The sequence below is a fragment of the Histoplasma capsulatum genome (genome assembly GCF_000150115.1).
Source record: "Histoplasma capsulatum G186AR genomic scaffold supercont2.8, whole genome shotgun sequence".
Classification (NCBI taxonomy): Eukaryota; Fungi; Ascomycota; class Eurotiomycetes; order Onygenales; family Ajellomycetaceae; genus Histoplasma; species Histoplasma capsulatum.
The window spans coordinates 897,472-924,005 of record NW_025544808.1 but is presented as its reverse complement, the minus strand read 5'-3'; the positions used below and the strand labels follow the sequence as shown (position 1 = coordinate 924,005).

Below are 26,534 nucleotides of genomic sequence, written 5' to 3'. Positions count from 1 at the left end.
TATGCTTTCTCTCCGCCACGCGAGAGAGGTAAATATTAGAAAACACCTACAGTACAAGGGTAATGCGTAATACCAGTCAGTACACGAGTCCCTGTTGTCATAGCGCTGGCTAGGGTCAGACCAGCCCCATTTGGTGTGCATTGTCCACAACGGCAAGTCTCTTTTTTGTCTGCGGGAGGGCGAAACAAAGCATCGACTACCTTCATCGCTCTTCAAGCTGGCAGAGAGGGGGATGGTACTCAATGACAACTCCGGCCTGTGACGAGAAGCTCTCTCGTTTTGCACGACAGCCCTTTTTGTTCAAATTATCTTCTCGACGAGTCTGGAGGGAGGGTACTCAGGAAAAAAAAGCGCTAGTGGCGCCTCAACACGCGGTTGGTTTGCTAGAGCCCTCCAGGTGGAGCCCTTGTAACTTGTTGGAGTCTCGTTGAGTCTTTGGAGTCTTGGGGACGGGCAAGTGGGCACAGAGCAAGGCCATCGATAGTTGATCTCCACCGCCGGACCGAAGCCTTTCCTCGTTGGAGCTGTCACGTTTCCAGGGGCTGGTGCTGTCACAGAGCAATCCACCAGCAAGACCAGATAGATCCCTTCCCTCTCCACAACGAGAAAAGCCAGAGAAGCCAGAGAAGCCAGAGAGAGGATTCTGAGGGAAACCCACTAGAGGAGCCAGCTCTCCTTTCATTTAGCGGCTCCCCATCCAGCGGATCTGCTCCCGTTGGTCTGGTCAGTGTGAGAGCGTCTCCCTCCCTTTCCCGTCCACCACCGACCGCCCTCATTTCGCCCCATCCCATCTCACTTCATCTCACTCTACTTCGTACCTCGACACTTCTCTCTCTCCTCTTCCCTCTCCTCCTCATCCATCCCTTTCTGTCCTCGTGCGTTCTCTCCTGTGTGTGTTCGCCCTCCTCGTCCTTGTTCCTCGTCTTTATCTTCTTAGGCGTTCTTGATTCCCTCCTTTTGTCCATCTACCCCATCCTACTGCATACCTCCACCTGCAGCCATCCCACCCTCTATCTACCCTTGCGTTCTGGTTGGAAGAACATGGTATCACTTTGCCTCTCCTGCTCGTTCTCCCACCAAACTTTGCAGTCACTCATTTACTCTTTCCATCGCTGAGAGGGGAGAAAAAGAAAAGTTGCCGTTGCCAGTAGGACCAAGGGTCGGAGTCCGCATCTTGCCTTATACCGAACATACAATCGCCTTCGAGAATGCTCACATCGCACCCTTTATATTATTAATTATTTTTATCTATATTAATATCTTGACAATCCATCGCACCTACACTCATACGTCGCATTTGCTACAGCTTTGAGAACGGGAGGGTTTGAGGAAGCGTGCCCTTTGATTGAAGGTATATTCTAACCATTCCTCCACACTCCCATCCCATCCCAACTACGAGATGGAACTATCAACAAGGGTTGGGCATGTTTTGCTCCCGCTTTACTACTTGATGGGTTCCATTTACTAATCTGAATTACCTACGGAGTAATAGAGTTCGCCAAGTTGAAACTTATCGGTCTCTTTATCTATCCTCAATACAATCCATCTGCAGGCAGAAAACCGCACACGCACACATACACAATGACTGTTACGTACGATCAATCGTACCGTAACGCTAATATGGGGACTGCCACGCTCGAAGAAAAGTTCGAGGTGATGAAGGAGATTGGAGATGGAAGCTTTGGGAGTGTCGTGCTCGCTAGAACGCGGACCGCGGGCTCTCATGTCGCGAAGAGGGGGACAATGGTAAGAGGCCCCTTTCCCTTTTTTTTTTCTTCTCACGATTTGATTGATGGTTCTATCCGCGCACTGGGAGAGTTGGAAGAAAATTTGTCTGACTGTCTATGTTTTATCATTCGCACAGATTGCGATCAAGACGATGAAGAAGACCTTCGAATCCTTTTCGTCATGTCTAGAGTTGCGTGAAGTAATCTTCCTCCGAACCCTTCCGCATCATCCCCATCTCGTCCCCGCTCTCGATATATTCCTCGATCCAATGAGCAAGAAATTGCACATATGCATGGAGTATATGGATGGGAACCTTTACCAGTTGATGAAAGCTCGGGAACAGAAATGCCTCGATTCGAAGACTGTGAAGAGCATATTATTCCAGATTCTATCCGGATTGGATCATATCCACGCACACAACTTCTTCCATCGAGATATCAAGCCCGAGAACATATTGGTTTCAAGTACTGCTTCTGGCGATTCATCCGCGTTTAGTCGATTCACCCCCCCGGCCACACCTTCGACTTTCAGTGTGAAGATCGCGGATTTTGGGCTTGCCCGAGAAACTCATTCGACAGTACCATACACAACCTATGTTTCGACGCGGTGGTATCGTGCACCGGAAGTTCTATTGCGGGCAGGCGAATACTCTGCCCCAGTGGATATGTGGGCTGTTGGAGCCATGGCGGTGGAAATCGCTACCTTGAAACCTCTGTTCCCCGGTCGGAATGAAGTGGATCAAGTATGGCGCATTTGTGAAATTATGGGAAGTCCTGGTAACTGGTACAGTAAGTCAGGGAATAAAGTTGGTGGGGGAGAGTGGAGGGAGGGTGCCAGATTAGCTCAAAAATTGGGTTTTTCATTCCCCAAGGTAATGCATAAAACCATATCTGCTTGAACAAACAATGGATTGAATGAATATTTGGGGGTTGCATATTTACTAATTACGCATATAGATGGCCCCCCACTCAATGGAGAGCATTCTCCAACCTCCCCACTGGCCAGTTGCCTTTAGCAATTTTGTGACTTGGTGCCTAATGTGGGATCCCAAGAGCCGACCAACATCCTCCCAGGCTTTGAACCACGATTACTTCGTTGACGCAATTGATCCACTTCGACCGAAATCTTCCCGCCTGCTTGGCCGGAAACAATCAGACAAGAGCTTCAAGTCAGCCGGACGGGATACTAACGATTCCCCTGCTCTCTCAACGAAGGCCTCCTGGTTCCGAAGATCACTGATTGGACGGGACAGCCCTGCACCTGTGCTTGAGGAGGACGAAAGCCGTCGACTCCCAGCAATTTCTCACAATGCTTCCCCGGACCTGCAGACCACTAAGCCCAAACCGGTTGCAACCAAACGTGCTACGTGGACGAATGGCGCACCTATGCCAATTCTCCCATCCATTCGTCCAGTCTCCCCCTTATCTAATGCTGTTACCGCACAGGCTAACTCCAGTTTATCCCACGCCAACGATGGAGCGACCGCAAATCATTCCGAGAACGGTCAAAAGTCAAATAAGAAGATTGGTCGACAGCTGTCTGTGAACTCGAACGGTAATCACTATTCGGATGTCCACCGCCAAGAAGCGGAGCGAGCACTTAATGGCGGCGGGGGTTTAGCAACTCCTGCGAGTGCCACGAAGGAAAGTTTCTTTTCTCACCTTCGAAAACGTGCGCGCAGACTTTCTGGTCGGAGCCAAGGAACGTCGAACAACAGCAATAGCAACAACTGTGATGACGTCGAGGCCAACGCAGGATGCGTTCCCTGGTCGAATCGTTCCTCCATGGCACTTGATTCGGTGAATCTTGCGGACCAAAAGCCTGGTGCTGATTTTGCGGAGTTGGATAAGGCCCTACAAAATGTGCGATATAGCCTGGATATCACATCACCCAGCCTGCCCACCCACCTTGCTTCACCGACCACTACCAATGCCCCATCAAATCGACAGTTGATACCACAAGGACCATCTGTACGTAATACCGAGAATTATGCGTCTAACCCAACTTCAGGTCCGATTTCCAGCCGGACACGACGAGCGCTTCAACTCTCTACCCATCCGGTTAATCGATATGAGACGCCCGAGGAGGAAGACGAACTACTTCACGAGGTTCTCCATTCCACCACCAAGGCTGCACGACACCTTGGTCAGCGATCAGTAACCATGGACGATATGACCCGCGATGAGATATTCAAGAAGGGAAATTATCAGTCAATCCGTGCAATCAATCCTACTAGCCCTATATTGAATCCGTACCCGACACCTTCGCCGTCTTCCAAGTGTGATGGAGCATTCTTTGGACCGGAAACACTGACCCCATCGAAGCCACTGAGAATGAACAAGCCCGATAACATCGCTGATAAACACGATTCCACCCGCCAATGGCCCACTCCTCCGTACGATGAAAGCCAATGGGCTGAATCTGCCGCAGAAAGTATCTTTGCCGCCGTGGGATCTACCTTCCGGTAGATTTTTTCTCTCCGACGCATGTCTCATTTTCCTTTCTTTCATTTGGATGATAAATGGCCTAATAATTCTTTACTTTTTGCTATTGCAGCGACGTTCTGGGCTTCTCGAAAATCTCAAAAACATCCCACCTTCGGTTCGCTTCCTTCATCATTTCTCCTTCGCGGGCTAAAATTTCTTTCAATACTTTTCTCGCCTCTCCATTGCTACAACTTGTACACTGATTCTGGTTGGCGTCAGGCTAAAGGTTTTATTTTCTTTTGATTTCATCCAAACACCCAACGCCAGCCACCGCTCTTACCATCATTACCAGCAGCATTTCCCTCTTTTGTTTGCTCTTATTGCAGCTTGATATCGCTTTGGCGGATTATGGGTTTCACTCATCTTTCCTTTCTTACTAGGTCTCAACTGATTTTCACTTACATCTTTTCCCCTGCTCAACGGCCTGCTGGGATCTAATATTTGCGTTATTTCCCCCTTATTTCCAGTTTTATTATCATTTGCTTTATTCTTTCTCACTTCATACCCCCGGGCCATATTTTTATTAGACTTTTACCCTGGCCTTGCTATTTCATCTTTGTTTTGTTTTACGTTTATTATTTTTTATTTTTTTTGTTGTTTTGCTCACCCTAGTAACTTTTTAATACCCACGTCCGCATATAATCTGCATTTTCTTCGACTTTCGATCTCCGTTCATTTTAGCTAAGTCCCGTGGCTGGCTGGCTTGATTGATTACGTTTCTATTTACCTTTTCTCTTTCCTACCTTTCATCTTTTCCCTCCTAAATATGCGTTTATTTATACACATATATCATCCGCTCGACCGCGCAAGTCGCGATGTCTCCTATGTACTCACTTGTTTTCTTCTCCTTCCTTATCCCTTTTCCCTTTTATTGAACTTGTGTTTTGGCAAAACCTTTTTAAATCATCTCGTCGTTCCCGATGTACCCCCTCCTGACAACCTCTCCTGTGGGTAATCCCCAAGCCCAGTTCTGGCACCAGCACATTCTCTCTCTCCTAAATCTCCTTTGTTATATTATTTACCTTTTACCTTTTACCTTTTTCTTCTTTAAATGTTCCTGTTACTTCTTTCACTTCCCCTGTACAATTTACAGCCATTTGTGTTTTGCTTACTAGCGTCACCACCACTTTTCTCACATTATATAGATGCTATGTGTCACTAGATCCTCACTTAATCCTAACCACATCTACCTATCTCAGCCTCAATCAGAGTCTTTTCTTTTCGTAATCGATCCCCTAGTCAGTTCTTAGCTACCGCTCGTATAATCAACATACCAGACCCCATCCTAACGTTCCAAGGTCCCCTTGGTTGTTTCTCTATTCTCCTTCACAGATGTCCCATCGTCGGCCTCACATGGTCCAGTTAAAAAAGCAAGAACATGGATTTGGAGTTTGTAGCCTTTTAGAGGTTTGATATCAGAGTAAGCGCGTTAGAAATAGTTTTGAGAGTTCCGTAAATTAATAATACAAACTTATTTGTTTAATTCCCTTTTTCGTCTTTTTGTTTGTTTCATTGACGGGTTGTTTTCTTCGTCTTTGGGCTGTTTTTTTTTTTTTTTTTTTTTTTTTTTTGGATGAACTGTACGAAAAACGCCTAGTTATAGAATTTTGAGATAAAAGACAAGTCTAGTACAAAGATAAAAAAGGGTTAATAATTAATCCAATAGGGTTTACAATTTATTCAGATTTATTGAATGTGCTCCTGCGCGAAGTAACGAGTTAGTGCGGTTATACTTACTTACTTGGCCATCGAAGCCCGCAGTTGCGTATATCGGAACAATGGCTCTTCCGGTAAAACAAACCAGAGCTTCCATGGTTTCAACCGTTGAAGCTTTGCAGGATCAAAACTCAATTGTCCGCTTTAAATATTCAACCTTTATGAAATGCTGGTTAGTAACTAGCTTTGATAGCAACAGCAGAGTCGTTTCGGGTGAAGTCTAGACTCATTGACTACAAGGAGTAAAAAACAGATCGCGATTTCGATTTTTTTCATTGGGAAAAGTAATTTATCTATCTCCTTCCCAGGGCTCTGGAAAACTGCCGCCGCACCCCATCTATCTGCAAACAGCAAAGCAAAGCAACGCAACGCACGAGAAGAACGAAAAATTAACCGGTCCACCCCACCCCGCGGCGCGAAGCGTCAGCGCCGTCCCGCTTAACTGACACCCACCCACACACTCACACACACACACAATGGCAACCACCGCCACCTACTCCTCCACCGCGCAGATCCCCTTCCTCTCCCCGGCTGAGCTCTCCTACTTACACACCTCCCTCTCCTACCCGCACAACCCAATCCGCACAGATGGGCGCGCCGCAACGCAGTTCCGCCCACTCACGGCGGAGACGGATATTCTCCCAGGCGCCAACGGGAGTGCGCGTATTGGATTTGCGGATGGGACGCAGGCGATTGTCGGGGTTAAGGCGGAGGTGGAGAGGACGGTTGTTGGTGGGGTTTTGGATCGGGAGGGGGGGATTGAGGGGGAGGAAAATGGGGAGGGAGGAGGAGGAGAAGGCGGCGGGCAGGAGGGCTGGAGGGGAAAGGGGAGGGGTGGGGAGAGCTCGTGGGTGGAGATGTCGATTGAGATACCGGGGTTGAGAGACGATGATTCGTTGCCTGTGTTTTTGGCGGAGATGATGAGGGAGGCGTTGATGGTTTCTGGGTCTGGGGAGAGGGATGAGTTGAAGGGGAGATTGGTTATCAATGGAGGGTGGCATTGGAGAATCTATATCGATGTGAGACTTGGTTTCTTTCTCCTTTTCTTTCCTTTCCTTTGTCATGTGCTTGATCCGTACAGCATATACTGACATCTGCACAGATCCTCCTTGTCTCCCCACCTCTCTCGTATCCCCTCCCGCTCCTCTCGCTAACAACGCATCTTGCTCTCCTCTCCACGAAATTACCTCGCCTCATTTCCGGGGACGAAGAGGATCCCATGTTTGACGACGACTGGGCTGCTGCGGAGTATCTATACCCACGACGCCCATCACGGGCACAGGAACAGCAACAAAAAATACCAAGTTCGGCAACATCAGCTACGAAAACAACAACAGCAACAACAACAACACCGTCCATACTCCACCCCTTCCGTCCTCCCGTAACCCTCCTCGTAATCTCCGTAGGCGACAACATAATCTTCGACCCCAGCCGGGAAGAAATCGCCGTTGCAGAAGCTGTGCTTGCCGTCTCCATCGGGCGTGATACTGCCATCGCCCAGGATGAAAGCACAGCCAACAACACCCTAAAACTCCTCTCCATCCGCACCATTGACCCGCCTTCCCGGATAACAAATCCAGGCGTCCCGAATTCAGAAAATGCAGCTACGATTGGGTTTGCGGCTGGTGGCGGTGCAGGTGCAGGCGAGAACGAGATGGGCACGGCGGGGCCCGCGGGGGCAGCCGTTGATACAGGGGAAGATGTGGCTGGCGTTTGGAGGCCGAGGAGGGGCGGGGTGAAGAGGAGTGTCGTTTCGAGGATTGTGGAGATGGTTTTAAAGAAGGGCGGGGTTGGAGAGGAAGTTATGGAAGGGTTGGAGGGGGTGGAGGTTGGGTGATTTCTCCCCATCATTTTATGTCTTGGGGTTGTTTGGGTGTTGTTCCCTTTTAATAGCTTTTTTTGGGGGGGGATTGTTTCTTTCGTTCCTTGATTTATTATAGTATTCGGGTTAGTTGAAAAGGAGGCATCATGTGTGTGATTAATTTTGATTTAACTGGATTTGTATGGATGTATATACTATCATGGGGTTAACATGGGTAAAATAAACGTAGCAAAGCAAAGGCTTTGAAGGAGCTTTGGGAGTGCTAGAAATATCCAGAGGCACACCTATATACACCATACACCATATCCCAATGATTTATATTCACAACTACCATACCACGACACAATCATGTATGTATATATAATGGTATAATAAAAACAAGATAAGGCCGCAGACACCTGATAAACGTATATTATACAGTTCCCCTCCACACTGGGCCAAAAACAAAAACGTGAAATTTATCTACACACATATATCAAGCCCAGTCAATTTATGCAACAATCATCCCCTGTATTGACGACGCTAACCAGCGCTCTTACCATATACCCAACCACTTCTTAATCGGCCTCCTCCTCCCTTGAACCGCCTCTCCTTCTCCACCCGCTCCATCCACCACAACTTGCCCGTCAGCGGCAGCAACAGCAACTCTCTCCCCTTCCCCTTCCGCAGCCCTAACCCCCTCTTCCACCACCTCCTCCCCTTCCTCCTTCTCCAACCCATGCGCCCTCCTATATGCCCTCCGCTTCTCTACGTCGTCTGTCCTCTTCTTCCGCTTCTCCGCCGTCTCCAGTGTCTGGTGGTCCGCATGCATTTTCAGCACCGCCATGGCCTGCGAGACGGTGTCGATGGGGTGGGTGAGGAGCTGCGACCAGGACGGCAGCAGGTGCGCGAAGGGAGAAGTATGTTTGAAGTTTGTAGTGAAGGTGAATGTTGCGAGGGAGATGAGGACGGACTATGCACGTATGGGTATAGGTAAGTTTGGGCCTTGGTTCTTCTTCATGGACAGGTGCATGTTTGCATGTTTTTGTGTGTGCTTGCTTGGTGTGTTTGTGTGTGTGATAGGGGGGACGGGGGAAGGGTTAACCCACCATAGAGATCCAAACGTGAATACCCCTGTTCGTCAGAAACTTATGCATCACCGTCCCCTCCGGGGGGAACATGTTCGGATACCGCTTCGTCTTCTTCTCTGCCAGCTCCGCTTCAGAGAGACGGGGCCCTGGGTAGTTGCGGGGTTGTGAACTGCGTGGGTTCATCACGCGCCGTGCTGGGTGGGACGGGGGCCGGAAACGGTCTGGCTTCTCGAGGACACGGGCGGAGGAGGTCTTGGTGGGCTTTGATGAGGAGCTTGTAGATTTCAGGCGGAGGGGAGTTGCTTGTAGCGAGGCTTGCTGTTGGCCGACATTATGGGATGCGAAGCAGAGGAGAGTTCGTTTTGAGATCCCTCTCGGTAGCAAGAAGGGCGGGATCCAGCGTTGGGAGGCCATCGCGCGCTGCGCGGGATGTCCCTTTGAAATTTAGTAACGATGAAATCTGTGGTTGTGGTTGTTGTTGTTGAGGCGGTGATATTTATATTATTTTTTTTCTTTGTGTTGAAATGAAGATCTCGAATTGGGTTTGTAGATCACGTGGTATTGCATATTCGATGGGCAAGGGTACGGAGCCCACTCCGGCATTGTTGCGGATATTGCTGTGGAGGATAAAATAAGGTAGGCTGGGTATCTAAATGGTCTTGTTTTTCTATCAAAAAATAATTAAAATATTGAGAAATATGAAATGGGGGATCGGCTGGTTGATATTAGTATGGAGTTGAACCATCTGTCCTCCACCGCCATCTCACTCACAACCAGACCAGCATACTAGTACTAGCATCGACTCTGCTGTTCCACCGAATGATATGTGATTCCTTCGGAAACACAACTCGATTCATCCATGGAAGTCATTTGGACAGCAAACTACCAGTATGTCCGCCCTGGTCAATCATCTCCACGATTATCCGCCGCTGATGTCATTTCCTTCTTGCTTGTATCAGTCTTGGCATGCATACAAACACATCACGTGAATTACACGTGATTTAATGACTAAACATCCGAAATCCCCCGATGGCCACGGATAACACGGCAGCTGATTGGCCGAGGCTGGCAGCTGACCTATCACAGGTCGGGCAAAAGCGATTAGGAATCCTGTTTGGGGTTTAGTGCGTCATGTGCAGGTGCCAAGCATCCGGTTTGTTTGCGGCCTCGAATTCGGCCAGAGACACGGGGGAAAAAAAATCTTATCTTCAACCACGGTGTTTTCCACGTCTTCTTCTTTCTCTTTTCCTCTCTCTACCTCGAATTGGATCTCTCTCTCTCTCTCCTTTTGTGTATATTATCTCTTTTGTGTATTATTAGCATAGACTTTTTTTCTTCAACACCTTCACAATGAGCTTCTCTGCTGGTATGTCCTTCCCCCTTCTTCCCGCCTTCCGTCCAACCTGCTTGCCGGCCGCTCTTGCAGTCGATTCCGCTGCCGCTGCTGCTACGAATGGTGCTGGTGCTGGTGCTGCTGGCGATGATATATAATACAAGATTGCTGGCATCTCTGGCGGTGTCGGTTGTTCATCTCTGCACTCACAGCCTGCTCCTATCCTCATTGCCATTGCAACTGTTTGCGTTACATTGTGAGCGTCCCAAAACACACAAAAACAAAACAAACTCAACAGCTTTACTGCCATTCCTTTGCACAGAGTGACAAATCCCCTACACATTGCCACAACCAGCAACACAACACATCACTGCTGCGCTGGTGGCATGTATCCTTCCTTCAGCCAGTTCTCCTCTTCCCATGCACCCTATCCCTCCTTAAAACAGCTCTCCTCTCGTGCAATAACTACTGCGCTCTCCGTCATACACGACTATATCCTTCCAATTCCCCATACCATCTCCAGGCATATTCACCAGCAATTCTTTCACCCGCGCCCATCCTCCCACGGCACCAGCCGCAGAGAGAAGGCCACCAGCGGCAATGAGCATAATGACTGCGGTAGTGTGGATGTCGTACGCGATCGAGGAGCAGGAGGCAGAAAACGAGGAACGCGAACGCAGGAGACGGCAAGCAGGGCTTCAGCTTCGGGAGGATGCTAATTTCTCTCATTTTTCTTCTTGTTCAGGTGACTCTGCTAAGGGTGCTAACCTCTTCAAGGTATGTGCACTCATGCTCCTTTAAATTTATCCGCATTTACATATAGTTCTATACAAAAACACTCGCTGACCATGGGAATGTTTTTTAATCCATTGCAGACGCGCTGCGCTCAATGCCACACTCTTGAAGAAGGCGGTGCCAACAAGATCGGTCCCAATTTGCACGGACTTTTCGGCCGCAAGAGTGGTCAGGTCGAGGGCTACTCCTATACCGATGCCAACAAGTCGAAGGGCGTTGTTTGGAATGAGGAGACTCTGGTACGGGTTTTCCTCCCTTATTTTTGGCCTATATATTTATATATGTGACACGCCGCTAACTCGTACCGTGACAAATAGTTCGCTTACCTCGAGAACCCTAAGAAGTACATTCCCGGCACCAAGATGGCCTTTGGCGGTCTCAAGAAAGCCAAGGACCGCAACGATCTGATCACGTATGTTCTGTTGCAATAACTTGTCCAATTTTCCAACAAACCCCCTTCCCCTCTTTTTATTCCATTTTTATGCAAAAGCTAACAAAACCTCTCAACTACTTTTTCACAATATAGCTACCTTAAACAAGAAACCAAATAAAAACGAGAATTTATAATTTCGTCAATAATTAACGCCTCTTTACCCTTCCTCTCGTGTTCCGCCTCTTGCTTCAACTCCCTACCTAGAGGAATACCTTTTCCCTGATGACCTCCAAAATACGCCCATTTGTACATTTTTATAGAGACTTTTTTTTCTGACCAAGTTAGCGTTTGCCTGGCAACCCATAAAAATTACAACCACCCCCCTCTATCGTCCAATCTAGTTCAGCCTCGTCCTATCCAGTTCTGTCTCTAGAAACTCGAACAAGAAGCCAAATATACCCCTCCCTCATTTTTCTATTTCTTCCACTTGGTATGGTTTCTCAAATTATGCAAGAATGGTTCCGTTTGGTGTGAAAATTGCGGGGCTTTCTAAGTGGGATGTTAGCTTTTTATTGGTTTTCTTTCTGAGGAGTGAGACTAACTGACTGAACTGGCTGAACTGAACTTTGTTTTCTTTCTCATTTTCTTGAAAGAACGTGTAATAATACCAAAACAGCTTCCTTTTATTATTAATTCTTCTCCTTCTCTTCAAACTATGCTCTATTCCTTTCTATTCATGTAGAACTTGCCCTTCTCTTTTAGACCGTTTAGCTTAAATGGTGTATGAGTCTTTTTGTGAGATGTACTTATTCTGGTGTGGGTGTCAGAAGATTTAAATGGCCTCTTATTACGAATCTAACAATTTCTTATTCTTATATTGGTCCAACTTTCTTAGTGTTTGGATCTCCCTGCTTCAACTCTGTTGTGGGCTTAATTACACCACCGTCCTCCGTATTTGCTCCGTGGTTCTATTCCCCTTCAGTAGAGAGTAGTAGCTTGAACTTATCTTCTACCAAAGGCAGTGAGTGATAAACGACACTCCCAGGGTGTGTTCGAACATTCGAGCGCCGTCTAGCATTGTTCGATAGACGCAGCTTGGTCGGTATGTTCTGATAGTTGGCTAGTTAAGTATGAATATCTTTCGTTGTCTATGGACTTCGCAACATATTCTTCTCTTCAGCAGCTCTCTCTCTCTCCCCCTTCTCTGGCCCCCCCTGACTCGACTTCGACGCTTCACTACTCGTACATTTACACCGTCGCGCTGAGTGGCCATCAGTAGGTAGGTGGCTTGGTCGTATGGTGCATATGCGAGTACATTATTATGTACGTCGGTGTGTATGTCATGGTCGTCCTATGCGTGACTATCCACATTTCATCGACACCGTCTATTTCTCTCTCTCTCTCTCTTCTTCTTTTCGGGTGCGTTTGTGTATGCAGCCTTTTCTGCCAGGTCCTGTCACGCAGTGCTATGCTAGGCTTTGCTAGGCTATGCTGTGTCGCAGGGCTGTCTCCTTCCTCTCTTTCCCCATGTAACGATACTTCATTAGTGAAAGGGACATTGCTGGTGCTGTTCTCAGCATCTGTTATATTAAGGTATTTACTTAAATATTTTTATGCAGCCCGTGGTTCTAGTTGCAGAGCACATTTAGGTATTTCCCATCGTCTGTATCCTGCCTGTTCTCTCCTTGACTGTTGAGGCAAGTTAACTGAATCTTTGTTCGAAAAGCAAGGCGGGAAAAGGAAACAAAGGAGCGAGAGAGAGAGACAGAGAGATATATATCCCTGTTCTAAGCTCCAGGCTCCATGCTCCAAGCTTGCGTAACTCGCGCAGATACTGGTATCCCTCTGCGTTCACTTAAATACTACATGCGCGCTAACTATCATTGTGACAGGGCGACATCAACAACTTCATATTTTTGCACCGGCTGCAAACATTTCTCCACGGAATCCCTCTTGTGTGGTCGCGGAAATATTGTTCATCCCTTTGTTCTCTGCGCCCCCTCCCATTCTGGGAAGAAATGGATGGACTGCATATCCATAGGCATGGGTTACCATCATCGGATTGTGCCGTGGTAATTGCATTCTGGTTCTAGCAGGAGGCGTCATACGAAGAGGTGTTTGGGGACATCACCATGGCCAAATAAATATTCTTTTCAATTCTCCATTTTAACTACGATTGGATGTGCATTTCCATCCATGAAGCTTTTCTCATTATCGGATGCGAATCCCAGCAAATTCTTAACGTTGGTCATTTGACATACTGCCCACTGTGATATCCCACGCAATTCGAACTCGATCAAATTGGTAGCCCCGAATTTGAGTTACAATGGGAGTCTATCCTATAATAGGTATCAAGGAACTGGATTATTGCTACCGAGCCAAGGGTGACATGAATCGGGGATGCGAGTAGCTATATGCGGGATCCGCGAGCGGCAGAGGCAGACCTCGAGGGCTACTATAGATTTGCCGCCAGGAAGGATCGGCAAGTTTGAGACAATACAACAAGCAGGGTGATTGGAATGGATGACAGTCTAAAGACATTTGGACTCACTGGATTCGATGGGAGATACCGTGGGCAATGGGCGCCGTTTCACCGAACACGAAGAATGCGAGGTGATTTCCTGCCCGCTCATTCTGAAGGCCATTTGTTGGAGGGATGTTTTCCAACAGCGAGTTGCCTAGGTACAGGACACGCCATTTCATTGATATGCTAGCGGGATCTCCAAGATTCGGGGGTTATGGATGACAGGACTTTGTTGAGTGACGGGGTTGAGAGACGGTTGATCAATTCTCCTACTGGTGATGCTTCATTTAACGAACGAGAGATGGGAGGAATTGCTGCGAATACTTCCATACCGCTCAATTAGCCAAGACAGCTCTTTTGGTATCGGCGACGAGAGGTATGCTTGTTAATTGACAGGGAGGATTTCTGAATCAAACCTGGCGACCGCGTCGGGAGCAGTTCCGCCCGTGCAGATTTGGCATGTTCGATTTGAGATACCTACGGGTTCTTCTTATACATTTTTTTATATTATGGTGACAAGGGACAGGTCGAATATGTCAAATAAATCGTTGGGGAAGACGATAACGGAGACTGTACAGGTTGGAATAAGGTACGAGAGCTAGCGAGGTGTTCGGGAACGGGGGATTTACGCTGCATTGTCGATCTGTGAATCTCAGACAAAGAAGATGGATCATTTCGTGTCAATGAAAACGGCGAACGCCACCAGAATGGGATCCGGCGAAAGGAGACTGGGAACAGAAAGCTCCCCTGTCATTGTCCTCAAAGGTGGATGTTCTATATTGTTCGCCTTAATCCATGATGCGGGCCTTCTTCCCCGAATTCTTCCCCGTTCTATCACGGGAGGAGATGGGGTTGGGGATGATGGGCTGGACTATAAAAAGCTATCAATCTCCCTTGGATATTGCGCTGGGATTCAACTACCATCCCTAGGTTTTCAATTCTCAGACGTGGAATTTCTTGGGGAAAAAAAAGGTGAGTATGCTATATCCAACATAACCCCCGGAAGAAAGGAGTAGTGCATACCTACTCCCTCATCATGTATAGGTCGTGCACAAAACACCTAACACAATATAGCATTTTACTTATCAAAGGAAGGAAATCATATACATTGCCTACTAAATCATGAAGTTTCTCCCGATCCTCGTCATGGCACTGGTTGCCGTCGTTGCTGCCACTCCTGCGCCCGCCCCTGAAGATCAAAGAAAGAAGAAGCAAAAACACTGCGGTGAATTCGGTGACCCATGCTCTAAGCAACCGTGCTGTGGTGGGCTTAGTTGTCAAGATGGCGTACGCTAAGCCCTGAAATCTATATCTCTAAAATTTTATACATCTATTTTGCTTCTCTTCTCCGTCTATCTTCCGATTTGATGATATCTTTGTATCTGTTCTCCGTTTAAATACTGATGTGCCTGATTGATAATTAAACAGGGAAAAAAACTTGTCTGCCTTCCGAAATAGGCGTAAAATATTCGAATCATCCTCGATTCCAGCAGGTCGTGAGTCGGCAGGGTGGTAAATGGGGGGACGAATAAACTAAGTATGTTGAGTTTGGAGAAGCTGAGGCGAAAGAGGTGAAAAGGGGTATAAAGGAAACGAAGGGGTCATTAAATGAAGCCACGTGGACTGATTTCATTTCTCGTTCCCTGTTCTTTGATATATTTATGCAAGAAGGAATGAGCTGCCCACTACCAATTGATTTCACCTCCTCCTTTGTTTGGCTCATACTCATGGTTATATGTTCAGGTTACAATTTAATTAGCGAGTGTGTACGGTGAATCGAGGGGCACCCATATAAAGTGAGAATGAAATTTTCTTTAAGACGAGATCGCATATTTTTTTTTCTTTCAAAAAGTCACCTTTAGATTATCTACTTCGAGGTTAACTACCAACTCTTTGCCAGGTCGAGTGGACCTTTAAGGATTTATATCTGAACTGGTGTTGTTGCGGACACCGCTAGATCTGAATATCAGACCAAGAAGATCTAGATAATTATATTCGGCGAATAATTTTAGTTTACTGCGTTTATATCGCGCTTATGAGGTGCGAAAAGGGCTAGTTGGGTGACATGTCCTGTCATTCCATTCCTCAAACTCGATCTCCTTACTGCTTCCAATTATGCTCTATTTCTACTGTTTTCTCTACTCCCTGAAGCTAATAATAATGTCAGGCTATATATGGAAATTCTTTCAATGTGCCTTGATGCTAAACAAAACGTAAGAATGTTTGGAGTAAATTGGGAGCCGTCCATCTTTCGACTCCGCATATAGTTGTGTACCGCAAACGTACTGCGCTTAGACATACGTAAACACGTTGGTACTGTGCCGTGGAATGTGGCATGCAATTGGAAGACCTGGAGACGGCGAAGAAAGAAGCAGAGCTGAAAGAATCAAAAACCTGCGCAATGCGTGCGCAGCGCAATGGCGGGGGTATGGGCTCCTTGACCAGGATAACAGTATCTATGCACGGGACGGTTTCATCGATTAGACTCGACGATGTGAAAAAAGATCTTGAGATGAAGACAGCACGGCACTCCTCCACCTTTTAAATAAGCAGGATTTTTCCCATGGAAAACGAAACTGGGCCGGGATTGCGTTCTCTTCCAAAGGTGAAAAGAATCAGTCGAATGTTTTCCAGGCTCAAAACTTACAATCGAATATCCCAAATACACCACCATACGAGAAGTTCCAACGATGAAGTTGAGCCAAGTCTCTTTACTTGTCCTCATAGTCAGCGCAACGGGCATCATCGCCTCTCCCGCACCCAATGCGTCAGATAGGAGGAGGTTTTCAGTCGAAGGAAATCATGTTGAGGAGAAGGTAGCTGGTTTAACCTGGATGCCGGACCCGACATATGAATGCCGTCCAGGGTCATTCTGTGCGGGCCTCAGAGGAAGGAGAGGGGTAAGTGAAAACCAAGTAAAATAAACATCTTCATGTATATCGATGGAACGAAGAGAGGTAGAGAGAATAGCAAAGGAGAAATCAAGCAAGAGAAAGAATCGAGGTCAATCGCTAATTTTCATATTTTACACCCTGGTTTCATGGGTGATGATAGTTATACCAACCAACTGAAGAGAGGCAGTTTGAAAGCCCCACTGCGAGGTGTAAGGATCGATACTGTATAGATAATGCAGGTTGCCCATGCCCGGGATGGTTCTGTGTAAGTTGTTGGCACTATTGATATATATCAGTTGCTCCAATTCGAATGAGAAGAGAAGGAGGAAGTGAAACTTCAAAGAAGGCGATGGATGGCCGACATGCACTAACAACATTGGGATATGTAGGAGAGCAAGGGCGGTTTCTGCAAAATTGGGAGCGCATTACCACAGAAGCTATCACCCGAACCCACGCCTGAGCCGGAAACTCAGGTACTTGCCCCTCGTAATGACATCCAAGAGGCAATGCACCAGAATGCGAGAGACATGTCTAATGTACGTGGCGGGGCCGGCAACGACAACTGGTGTCTTGAGAAGGGAAGGAATTGCGGCCCAGCTCCGACCCGTTGCTGTAAGGGATTGAAGTGTGAACGGACTGGAGAGCCCGATGGCGTAAGTTTGATATCTAGATTGCTTTCTCCCATCTCGCTTCACCGATGTATGCAAAGAAGCGAACTAACGTTTGTGTCTCTTGACAATATGCAGTTCACCTGGCTAGAGTGTAAGCCAGCGTAATCCACACTGTTTGGCCTTTGCCAGATTGCACGGCAATTTCTTTTTGCCATGGCTTCGAAGTAACTAGGCATTGGAGCTTTGCTTTTCGGTCATCATCGAAGAAGACAGTCAGTCGGCTCTTTGCCGAACGGAAATTTTCTCTTGATTTTCATTATGAATTCATTTCGCTTCGGGCAACAGAGCTCTTTTTTATTGGACTGCAGGTTGGATTTTTAAGACGGACGGACAGAATACCGTTTTGGCTAGAATGGGAAGGGAAAAAAAAAAAAAAATCAAGCTGTCTCCACGGTTTTCGCTTCTTTCGAGAGAAGAAACGTAGTCACTCGTTAAATGGCTGATGGAGATGAATTAGAAGCAATATTGAGACGAAATTTTCTATCGAAAACTTGGTTTTAATCCGCGTAGCTCATAACAAGGTGTGCATCGGTTTTAGACTTATAACCAGCTCACCTGCGTTTGTGTGTCCAGGCAGATATGACCTGGCAATATAGTAGCCACCCAGATGAAATTTGTATGAGGTTTGTATCAGTGGTGTTTTCAAGTCGCAACTGGCTTACCGGACCAATCGGATGAATGACCGCAGGTATTTGTGTTCAAATGGCATCTTTGGTGGCTAATGGCTTGTTGTACACTGCTAGTATTTCCATTCAAGGGCTTTTGGAATTTGTTGGGGAAGAGAGTCTGACCATGAAGCTTGGATGGAGAGAGGTTGAATACTAGTATGGATGGGTGCCCTGTTGCATACATTAAGTTATGCCTTCGGCTTAGGAAGGTCTCGGGGGTCTGTGATGGGCAGGGGTTCGACAGAAGTATACCTCTACAGGAAAGAAGATATATCTTGTCGGACCTGATGCTGACAGATTATAATACTGGTCTAAAATGATAGTTAATAATCTCTTGAGTCCGTGGAAGCTATATTATTTGAGTAGGAGAAGTTAATTGAATCCATCACTATGTATAGCGTACTTATACAGCAGATATAGATAATCAACCTATATACAGGATATATGGGTATCAACGTAGCTTTTCTAATTCTAGAGGTAAGACAACCGATTTCCTTACTCAAAGGCTGTCTCATGAATTCTTGCTTTATAAAAGCCCATCCCAGTACCTCCTTTCCTTTCACTTGCTTTCTCCCCAGCCTGCACTCCAAAACTTACCCATGGGCTTACCCAGCCTCCCTTCCCCTCCTTTGTAACCCACAGATACTCCCCACTCTTATGTCTCACGAAACTCTTTATCGCCATTTCCTCTCTCAAGGTTACCCACTTCCCAGTAGGAATATCATATGCGTAAGCACCATATGAATCCGTCGCCAGCAGCACATTTTTGTTTGTATAATCCGGCTGTAAATCATGTCCCAGACCACCCTTTCCAGGGAAGGGAATCGCACTACCCTCTTGTAAAAGTCGCATTGTTTCCCCTCGGCCCATGATTTTATATTTCCTCATGTATTTATCCAGGGAAACCCACAATATCCCCCTTTCAGGGGAGTCTTGCGCGTCGTTAGGATCCCAAAGTATTCCATGAGCACCAGGAGCATCATACGTGACATCTGATTTCCTCAAGTTCTTGAAATCGTTTATATCCTTAGGATTTCCTGGGTAATAGAGCGTCAGCTTCCCCGGAGTCGAACTCGCGACGACAACCGCACCAAGATGCGGAATCCGCTCGATGGCGTGTGGGTTGCTGCCGGGCGAGCCTGTCCATAGCAAATCACCCAAGTCAGTTTTCACCTTCTGGTTGGAAACGTCGATGATGCCTGCGTTGCCGCCTGAGGCGCAGACGAGCGCAATCCAGTCATGAGAAGCCGTCTTCCGGAGCTTGACGTCGGAGAGGTTTCTCCACCCTCTGCTGCGTTTGCCGGCTGTGAAGCTCCAGTGGATGGATGTTGGAGTGAGTCCACGGTTTGTTCCGCGGAAAGACATGTATTGCATTGGGTGTCTGGTCAACCCCCGCGATGTAGTAATCTGGTGGCGCGGCGTCTAAGAGAGTTGAGAAGCCGCCCACGAGAAGAGAGATTAGAGGTATTAGAAGGTGACACCCCAACATCCTAAATTTTTGAATTCAGCTCAACACTTTTGATATGAAACGAGATAGAAATTATATCAACGTGAGAGGAGGATGGGGAGGTCACCATTTATGACGGAAAATCAAGACCAGGGCGTTAACTGGAGCGATATGGGGATCTGCATGGAGAGGGCTATGGATTTCACAGTAAAATAATCCATGATGACACGCCCATGTGGATATTTTGAGCAGATTAACCACCCAATAGCCCACACTTATTATTATACGAGACCCTCCCCCTTTCTTTTGTTAGGGGAAAGCAGGAGATACAGTCTCCTATCAGGAAATACTGGAGCGATTGTGGCTATGCACATTCCTCTTTTATCAGAACTTGAGGTAAATACTAGACAATGAGCATTCCTCAACAGCAAAACGAAATTCAAATCGGGCTGGGGAAGAGACAGAAGCAACAGCACGTATGAACCGATGGCTCTTCGCATTGCTCTCTGTTTCTATGTTGCATTATGTGGGTTACTTCGAGCCTGAGCAGATGAGAGAAAACAGATATATTTGATTCTCTATAGATCCCGCTTTGGAACCTTGTATTTACTGCCCGTTTTACGACCATATCTAGGCCGTTTTGGTAATTTGGGGTGTTGCTGAATCAGAATGAAATACGAGGTTGTCTCAATCTGGATCGTAGTTGAATATTTCCTAAAATAGACAGTCCAAGCCCTAACTAACTGTTTGCTTGGAATTGAATTCAACCCGGTTTTGATTTCAAAGGAGTATCATTCTGTGTCAAATCGTGTTGTTCGAATCCGCAATTTTCTAGTAATGGTTGCGTTTTGGTTTTGCCTAAGGGAGACGATACAGTCGTGTGATAATACCCACCTACTACCGCCAGTACGCATGTCAGAGGCGCAATCTGCTATTTCAGATACGAGAACTAGACATGAGAGTCGCGGGCCAGGATCCTGAGTTCTCAATTGGACACAGTGAATTGTGTCCAGGCTGTATTTTGTTTCCCTTGAATATGATGATACTGGATATGGAAACCTGATGTACCACCCCAGCGTTCAGTTTTGCTGAACATGAATATTATGAGGCGAAAGGATAACCCGATCGCTCCCAAGCCGATGAAAGATATCAACCTTGCTTTTCACTCAGTTGGACACGTTTTGGGGTGGCTCAATATTTTCAGTGATCATGGAGTCACGGAGCTGTCGTCTGAAAGTGGAAAGATGGGCTATACCGAAATGCCGATTCCTTTTTAGATTTCCGTGCCTCATTGCTGATATCTCAATCCAACAGTTAACAATTTATGTAATATCTTGTTCGTGTTTGGTCTGTGAAATTTCACCAGAGTACGGGAAGTGACACCCGCACACTGGAGGAAACAAAGATTGCAAGAAAAGACTCGTGTAGGATCATCAAATACAAATAAATGACAAAGAGATTCCATAGTTACCCACCTAAACTGGCCAAGAGGTGCAGTTCTTCCACGGAGGTAGAGGTTGAGCGAGGGCAGTAGTAGTCGTCATGAAACAAGAAAGTCTCTATTCAAAGTCCAATGTGAACTCTCCGTATTTAACCCCGCAGTACAACTGCAGCTAGAAATAAGGCATTCTAATAAATGATACCGGTAAAAGGAATTGATATCGTTTAGATGTTGCACCATATCCTTGTGAAAGTCTTCATCATTATGAAACTCGAAATGCAGCTGCGAGATTAGAAAGAAGCCCCTCTTCCTAAAATATAGCTTAGAACAAAACAACTACGGAATTCTCAACAACCGTCGGTCCTAACACCGCAGCAAGCTCAGCAACAATACCCTTTATCGACTGGGGATTGCGGATATCCGAATTATCCCATGGGACCAAGTCCTGTCGGTGCATACTGAGTCAGTTTCGTCCATCGAACACTTTTCCAAAATGAAAAATATACGTAGCTGGGTGAAGGAACGGAACCAGAAATAGGTAACTCACGACCATGTCGACCAGAACACCATGGGCCAGAAGTTTCCAATGATCCAGATCCACCTGCTCCTCTAACTGCTGTAACGTCAAGACGCCTGGCATGTGGACGTCAAATAATGACATATCTTCCTCACCAATAGGAGGTTTAACGTTTGATGCATCCTTTTCTTCGCCAGAAGGATGTGCTTCTACGCCACCTCCTGCCTTTGTTGTTGCCTCTAACGCGCTGTCATGGGAAAGAGACATATACGGACGTCGATCAAGTTCATATTTGTAATTATCAAATGGACTCCATGTGAAGCTTTCCGGGTCTATTGTATACATATGTCAGGAGCATTTTCAACTATATTTCAAAAACTATGAGGGAAATGTGCTACCAACCTAGAACATACTGAGGCTGGAAATTCGCCTTGTATCGCATTTTTGGACAGGAGTGTATATAGAAACCTGGATGCCATTAGACAAGTTGTGGAGGAAAAAAACAATTAATTGCGACAATCGCGAACTGGAATGTTGTCTTCGTACCCATATAGTAGTATTGGTAATTTCCCTCACTAGTTAAGGCAATTTCTCGGAGAGCACTAATTTTCCCAAATTCATAGTCGCTGTACTCTGGGTCATAGCTGCCAGCAGTCAGCTTTATCATCTACCTACCCTTCCGGGGAATCATATATATAGGGAAACGGAGGTGAAAGCATACAATAGATAAACCGAACTCACGGCATGAGGAAGCAGGTCTAGAACGGCCACTGCGATAAGCTTACCATCTAGCCGGTAACATTGATGATACGATCCGAGTCTCTGCTCTTTCGAGCCTATTTTGACGGTCTTCCTCTGAATACCAGTGCATAAGAACCGCTTAAAAGAGGGGACGTTCCATCTTGATGCAGGCTCTTTGTGTATTGTCATTTGATATTTTAGGAAGAGGTCATATCTGCAGGGATTCGAGACCAATGTCAATCAGAAAGAGGGCTGATGAATGGACCTAGAGAAAGGGAAAAGGGGGAGGAAAGGACAAACTTTGCCTGTGAGAAAGAATCTGACTCAATATTCACTTCAAACCTATGGGCCGGTTCTATAGACCTTTTCGTCTTCGGACCCTTGAGTTTCTTGACATTGGTGTATTCCACTTCATGGACTCGTTGGAGGAGATCGAACTTCGACTTTCGCAATTTCTTCTCCCTGTGTATATATATCTATATGTCAGACCCTTACTGAAATCATGAGAGCCGCTAAGCACTGGAAAGTCTAGAGGGCGTAGGGGCTCAAATTAAGTAGGGCAACATACTCTCGAGTTTTTGGACAGAGTCTTGCCGCACTTCGGATATATGACTGTCCCAGCACGAAATTATTCCAGTGATTCATGGCCAACCTCTGGTCCTTTCTTGGCTTGAAAGTAGTAGGGTCTAGCCTGTAGAGCCGAGGATTGTTAGTATGACCTCAAGGAAAATCTCTCAAGAATCAACAGAATATGCGTGGACTATACTACGCATACCTTATTGTGTAATGCGGACAGCACGAGCGTTTCAGATTTTGCTTGTAGTAAAGTGATCCGGATCTATAAAGAGAGATTTAGCTCAGACCATCCCCCTACACAGGTACATAATAGGTACAACTAGATGCCTACCGTCTCCACCCTCGATCAAGCATCTCCTGGTATTCTTCCACACGCATGGATTTAGACGAGGCATAGTAGGATACGCCTACCCAAACATATAACTGTCAGGAACCGCCTACATGCATTTGTAGGCTCATACAAACAGGGAAATTAAGGCCTGGAGAGGTAAAAAGTGAGACCAACTTCCATTCTCAGATTTGCAGTAACCGCATGAGTTCCTCTGGTATCCTATACGTCAATATGTCAGCGCTATTTAGTGGTAGATTAAATCGGTTGATAATGCTACGAAAAGATGTTAAGTAATGGGAGAGTAGTATCTTATATCGATAGCTAAATTTCCCTTGTAACAGTAGAAGATAGCTACTTGGTTCATCATCATATCAGAAGGACTTTGTCTACTTACCATTTGGCGTGATGAACGAGAGCTCTGGTTGTTTAGGTCGCTTTTCCTCCTCGTCTGATGATGACATGCTTGGCGAAGTGGGCGCGGAACGTGAAACAATAGAGGGAACTTCACACTTTTACTAATTATTATTTGGGCTTATATGTGCGAAATCATGCGGCCCATGAAGTCCAGCATCAACCATTTTCTTACAGTAAATATGGGTTGAACTGGAACAACTACAGCATATTTGTGAGGTTGGGGCTTGGGACGCCAAGACAGTCACTAGAAAGTGGAGGATCCCGTGACCAGGAGGGCAAGGCTGATAAACTACTAGAGATGCCAAAGCTCAGATCCGACACATAACACACTGTCGCGGCTGCCCCATTTTCTGCTTCAACCATTTGTACATGCACTGTACATATAACCAACCATTGCCCCTGGTAAGATGCCAAAAAATAGATAAAAGAGGGATGGAGAGAGGTACTAGTAATCTCGAATAATGACACGTCCATACTAGTCCTATCTGAGCCTGGTCCACTCTAGCAGCTCGTACCTTATTTATATCCCGTATTCATCCAACACCCCATCCCTTATCGGAGGCATCACTAATGCTTTATCTGGCCGAAGAAAAAAGGCAATGTTGATTCCTCCTGAAAGATAGGGGTATTTCCCGATCTCGTGCGTCCTCAGCAACAGAGGCGATGGTTATCCCCTTCCAGGATAGTGGAATGGCTAAGATGGCCGAAAAATATCATAGAAGGTTATTCTCTGCCCTATCAATTTGGATCCATTCATAGACAACGAGCACCATCGCCATAAGATATCTGGATATAACATAATATAACACGTCAGGGGGCTTTGACAACAACGGACATCATTTCGTTTTGGCTCCTGGAAATGTTATCTCTTAGGACTCAAGTTAGGACTTTGAAAGCTGAAGCAAATATGGAAAGGGGAAAGGGGGGATTATTTAGATACAGTCGGCAGCGACGACGGGAAGAGCCAACAGAAATGAATGTCCCCGTTTTCGTCTTTACTCCTTTAGGTTGCCATCAAGCAAGGAATTGCTAATTTCTCTCTCTTTCAGTATTGATGGGTGTCGTTGGTTCGATCCCGAAAATTTATCATCTGCGGTGGTATCAATTATCGCGTTCAAATTCCCAGCGGAGATCCCGTGACCTGGACAGGATGCAATTGCTTCTCCTTCGAACGAGGGAGGAACAGGAATTGAAGTTCTCATTAGACGGGATAATTATGGGTCACATAAGAACAAGTGTATTTGTTTCAGAGTTTTTCTCTCTCGAAATCCGATAGACGGAGACCAGCCGACGGTGTAGAAGGAACAACAGCATAGCGTGCACCCACGTCATGGACGGATGAGTGCCCAATGCCATGGCACAAAAAACAACGTGGTGATGATTTGTGGCCACCATCAACCGTCCGACAATCCAATCCCTAGTCAAAGGACTGTATGGGACAGAAAAAGGGAATAATAACTATCACCCCGCCTGCGATGGTATTTTTGGTTTACGCAGCGAGTCCCTTTCTGTCGTATAACCAGAAATTTCCGCGTCCTAAATTAGTTTCGACCAACGACCTCATGGGGCTCCACAGGTCGTAGGGATAACAGACGGCCATGGAGGAAAAGCGTGATGAAAATCATGCGGGAGCTGAGGAGAGTATGGACTACCAACCGGACAGGACAGATCCGTGGGCCGGGCCGCATATTTGCTTTTCGATTTTCTTTTTCAGGCTTGCCGCCGGGAGGGGACGCAAAATAACTGGGCCGGCCCAGTGTTTCAAGGATATTATCGAATAATGGAGAAAGACTCGGAAACACCATGCGAAGCTGTGCTGGTTTGATATGGCTGTTGTCATAGGGCCAAAGAGAGTGATTTCATAGGAAGGGGTGAAGAAGGGATGCAGAATTCTCATTGGAAATGACCAACTCTTATATCATGGACAGCAGAAAAGTGGCAGGGTGTGAAACAAGAATTAACAACAAATGGGATGTTTGGTGAGTTAGGATGGCTAAGCAAACAACTGTTTTTTTAAGAACAAAAAAATAAAAAAGACATAGAAATCGATGGACATACACCTTTCTTCTAGAAGGCTTCTTCTATCCCAGCCAAACTTCCCAGCATTCGCAGCGGTTGATTGGCTGCCCTTCCCGCTTACATGACACCACCGCGAGCAAGCTGCAGCTGCACGAAATCAACCCAATCACCAACGTGGCCCTCTCTTACACCTTTGGCAGCTTCTCTCGAAGCCGCAATAACAAGAGATCAAATCATCTTGCTAGAAAAGGAGAAGAAAAAAACAAAAAAGGGAATGGAAGGGAACATTTTCAAACTGACTCTCGAGGACAAGAAAAAAAGATCATCATCAAAATGGAGCAACGGTGTTTTGGGCTAACCGTACTTTTTATCTCCACCCTATCCGCCTCGCACTGAAGATAGCAGATGAGAAAAAGCTGTCGTTTGATGCGTCGAACTCTGCCCGCGCCAGCATTTGTTGAAGTAGTACAGCAGAAGCAACGCACTAGTTAGCTGGGTAGCAAGCAGCTGCAAGGAAGCAGCAGTACCAAGCAGCGGTCAGCTGTTATTACGACAGCATGTAACTATCTTGCTAGCCTGGCTGGTCATCTCGACGAGTCGCAGAAGCAGTGCTGAGCACGAGCCAGGATGTTGCGCTGCTCACAGGCTGATTTGATTGATTATTGGAATTTTTCTTCCTTTATTTTCCTTTCCCTTTGGTTTTCGATCTGTGTCGAGGATGGAGCCAAGACCTTCCACGATAGCGACTTGCTTTTCCCTGTTTTTTAGTTCTAGCCACGAATGAGCTGGACGGAGAGGGAAGGGAAGGGAAGGGTCCGCAATCTACCCATTTGCTGAAGCCAAATATTGAAACCCACAAGAAATTGATAATACTAGTTGCTTGAAGTAATGTTCAACATGACAAGCTGCATGCATTATGCGGAGTCAACGGATAGAAAAGGTGTTTTATTTTGGTTACTTTCTTTTCT

The 26,534-nt window shown here is 46.4% G+C and overlaps 9 protein-coding genes across 9 annotated transcripts; 4 read left to right on the top strand and 5 right to left on the bottom strand.

Annotated features, from left to right (window-relative positions):
• Nucleotides 1-300: 300 nt before the first annotated feature.
• Nucleotides 301-965, bottom strand: HCBG_06111 (uncharacterized protein; the record flags this gene model as incomplete). The annotated part of the gene is made up of 2 exons (XM_045433160.1): nt 301-657; nt 819-965. 2 exons carry the CDS (start codon nt 963-965, stop codon nt 301-303), a joined length of 504 nt encoding a protein of 167 aa, XP_045286328.1.
• Nucleotides 966-1,581: 616 nt separating this feature from the next.
• HCBG_06110 (sporulation protein kinase) lies at nt 1,582-4,196 on the top strand (the record flags this gene model as incomplete). The annotated part of the gene is made up of 3 exons (XM_045433159.1): nt 1,582-1,746; nt 1,865-2,470; nt 2,685-4,196. 3 exons carry the CDS (start codon nt 1,582-1,584, stop codon nt 4,194-4,196), a joined length of 2,283 nt encoding a protein of 760 aa, XP_045286327.1.
• Nucleotides 4,197-6,406: 2,210 nt separating this feature from the next.
• On the top strand, nt 6,407-7,767 carry HCBG_06109 (exosome non-catalytic core subunit RRP42; the record flags this gene model as incomplete). The annotated part of the gene is made up of 2 exons (XM_045433158.1): nt 6,407-6,949; nt 7,033-7,767. 2 exons carry the CDS (start codon nt 6,407-6,409, stop codon nt 7,765-7,767), a joined length of 1,278 nt encoding a protein of 425 aa, XP_045286326.1.
• Nucleotides 7,768-7,992: 225 nt separating this feature from the next.
• HCBG_06108 (uncharacterized protein) lies at nt 7,993-9,253 on the bottom strand (the record flags this gene model as incomplete). The annotated part of the gene is made up of 2 exons (XM_045433157.1): nt 7,993-8,704; nt 8,841-9,253. 2 exons carry the CDS (start codon nt 9,234-9,236, stop codon nt 8,288-8,290), a joined length of 813 nt encoding a protein of 270 aa, XP_045286325.1.
• Nucleotides 9,254-10,172: 919 nt separating this feature from the next.
• Nucleotides 10,173-12,036, top strand: HCBG_06107 (cytochrome c; the record flags this gene model as incomplete). The annotated part of the gene is made up of 5 exons (XM_045433156.1): nt 10,173-10,188; nt 10,679-10,932; nt 11,031-11,189; nt 11,268-11,362; nt 11,477-12,036. The coding sequence occupies 5 exons, from the start codon at nt 10,173-10,175 to the stop codon at nt 11,499-11,501; spliced, it is 549 nt and encodes a 182-aa protein (XP_045286324.1).
• Nucleotides 12,037-15,800: 3,764 nt separating this feature from the next.
• HCBG_06106 (uncharacterized protein) lies at nt 15,801-16,593 on the bottom strand (the record flags this gene model as incomplete). Its single annotated transcript, XM_045433155.1, has 4 exons — nt 15,801-15,828; nt 15,952-15,998; nt 16,149-16,303; nt 16,524-16,593. 4 exons carry the CDS (start codon nt 16,591-16,593, stop codon nt 15,801-15,803), a joined length of 300 nt encoding a protein of 99 aa, XP_045286323.1.
• Nucleotides 16,594-16,887: 294 nt separating this feature from the next.
• HCBG_06105 (uncharacterized protein) lies at nt 16,888-17,517 on the top strand (the record flags this gene model as incomplete). The annotated part of the gene is made up of 3 exons (XM_045433154.1): nt 16,888-16,950; nt 17,131-17,394; nt 17,488-17,517. 3 exons carry the CDS (start codon nt 16,888-16,890, stop codon nt 17,515-17,517), a joined length of 357 nt encoding a protein of 118 aa, XP_045286322.1.
• Nucleotides 17,518-18,575: 1,058 nt separating this feature from the next.
• HCBG_06104 (uncharacterized protein) lies at nt 18,576-19,445 on the bottom strand (the record flags this gene model as incomplete). Its single annotated transcript, XM_045433153.1, has 1 exon — nt 18,576-19,445. One exon carries the CDS (start codon nt 19,443-19,445, stop codon nt 18,576-18,578), a length of 870 nt encoding a protein of 289 aa, XP_045286321.1.
• Nucleotides 19,446-21,290: 1,845 nt separating this feature from the next.
• On the bottom strand, nt 21,291-23,594 carry HCBG_06103 (arginine-tRNA-protein transferase; the record flags this gene model as incomplete). Its single annotated transcript, XM_045433152.1, has 10 exons — nt 21,291-21,413; nt 21,516-21,817; nt 21,888-21,953; nt 22,032-22,129; nt 22,207-22,440; nt 22,527-22,688; nt 22,795-22,917; nt 23,002-23,064; nt 23,134-23,209; nt 23,528-23,594. 10 exons carry the CDS (start codon nt 23,592-23,594, stop codon nt 21,291-21,293), a joined length of 1,314 nt encoding a protein of 437 aa, XP_045286320.1.
• Nucleotides 23,595-26,534: the final 2,940 nt, after the last annotated feature.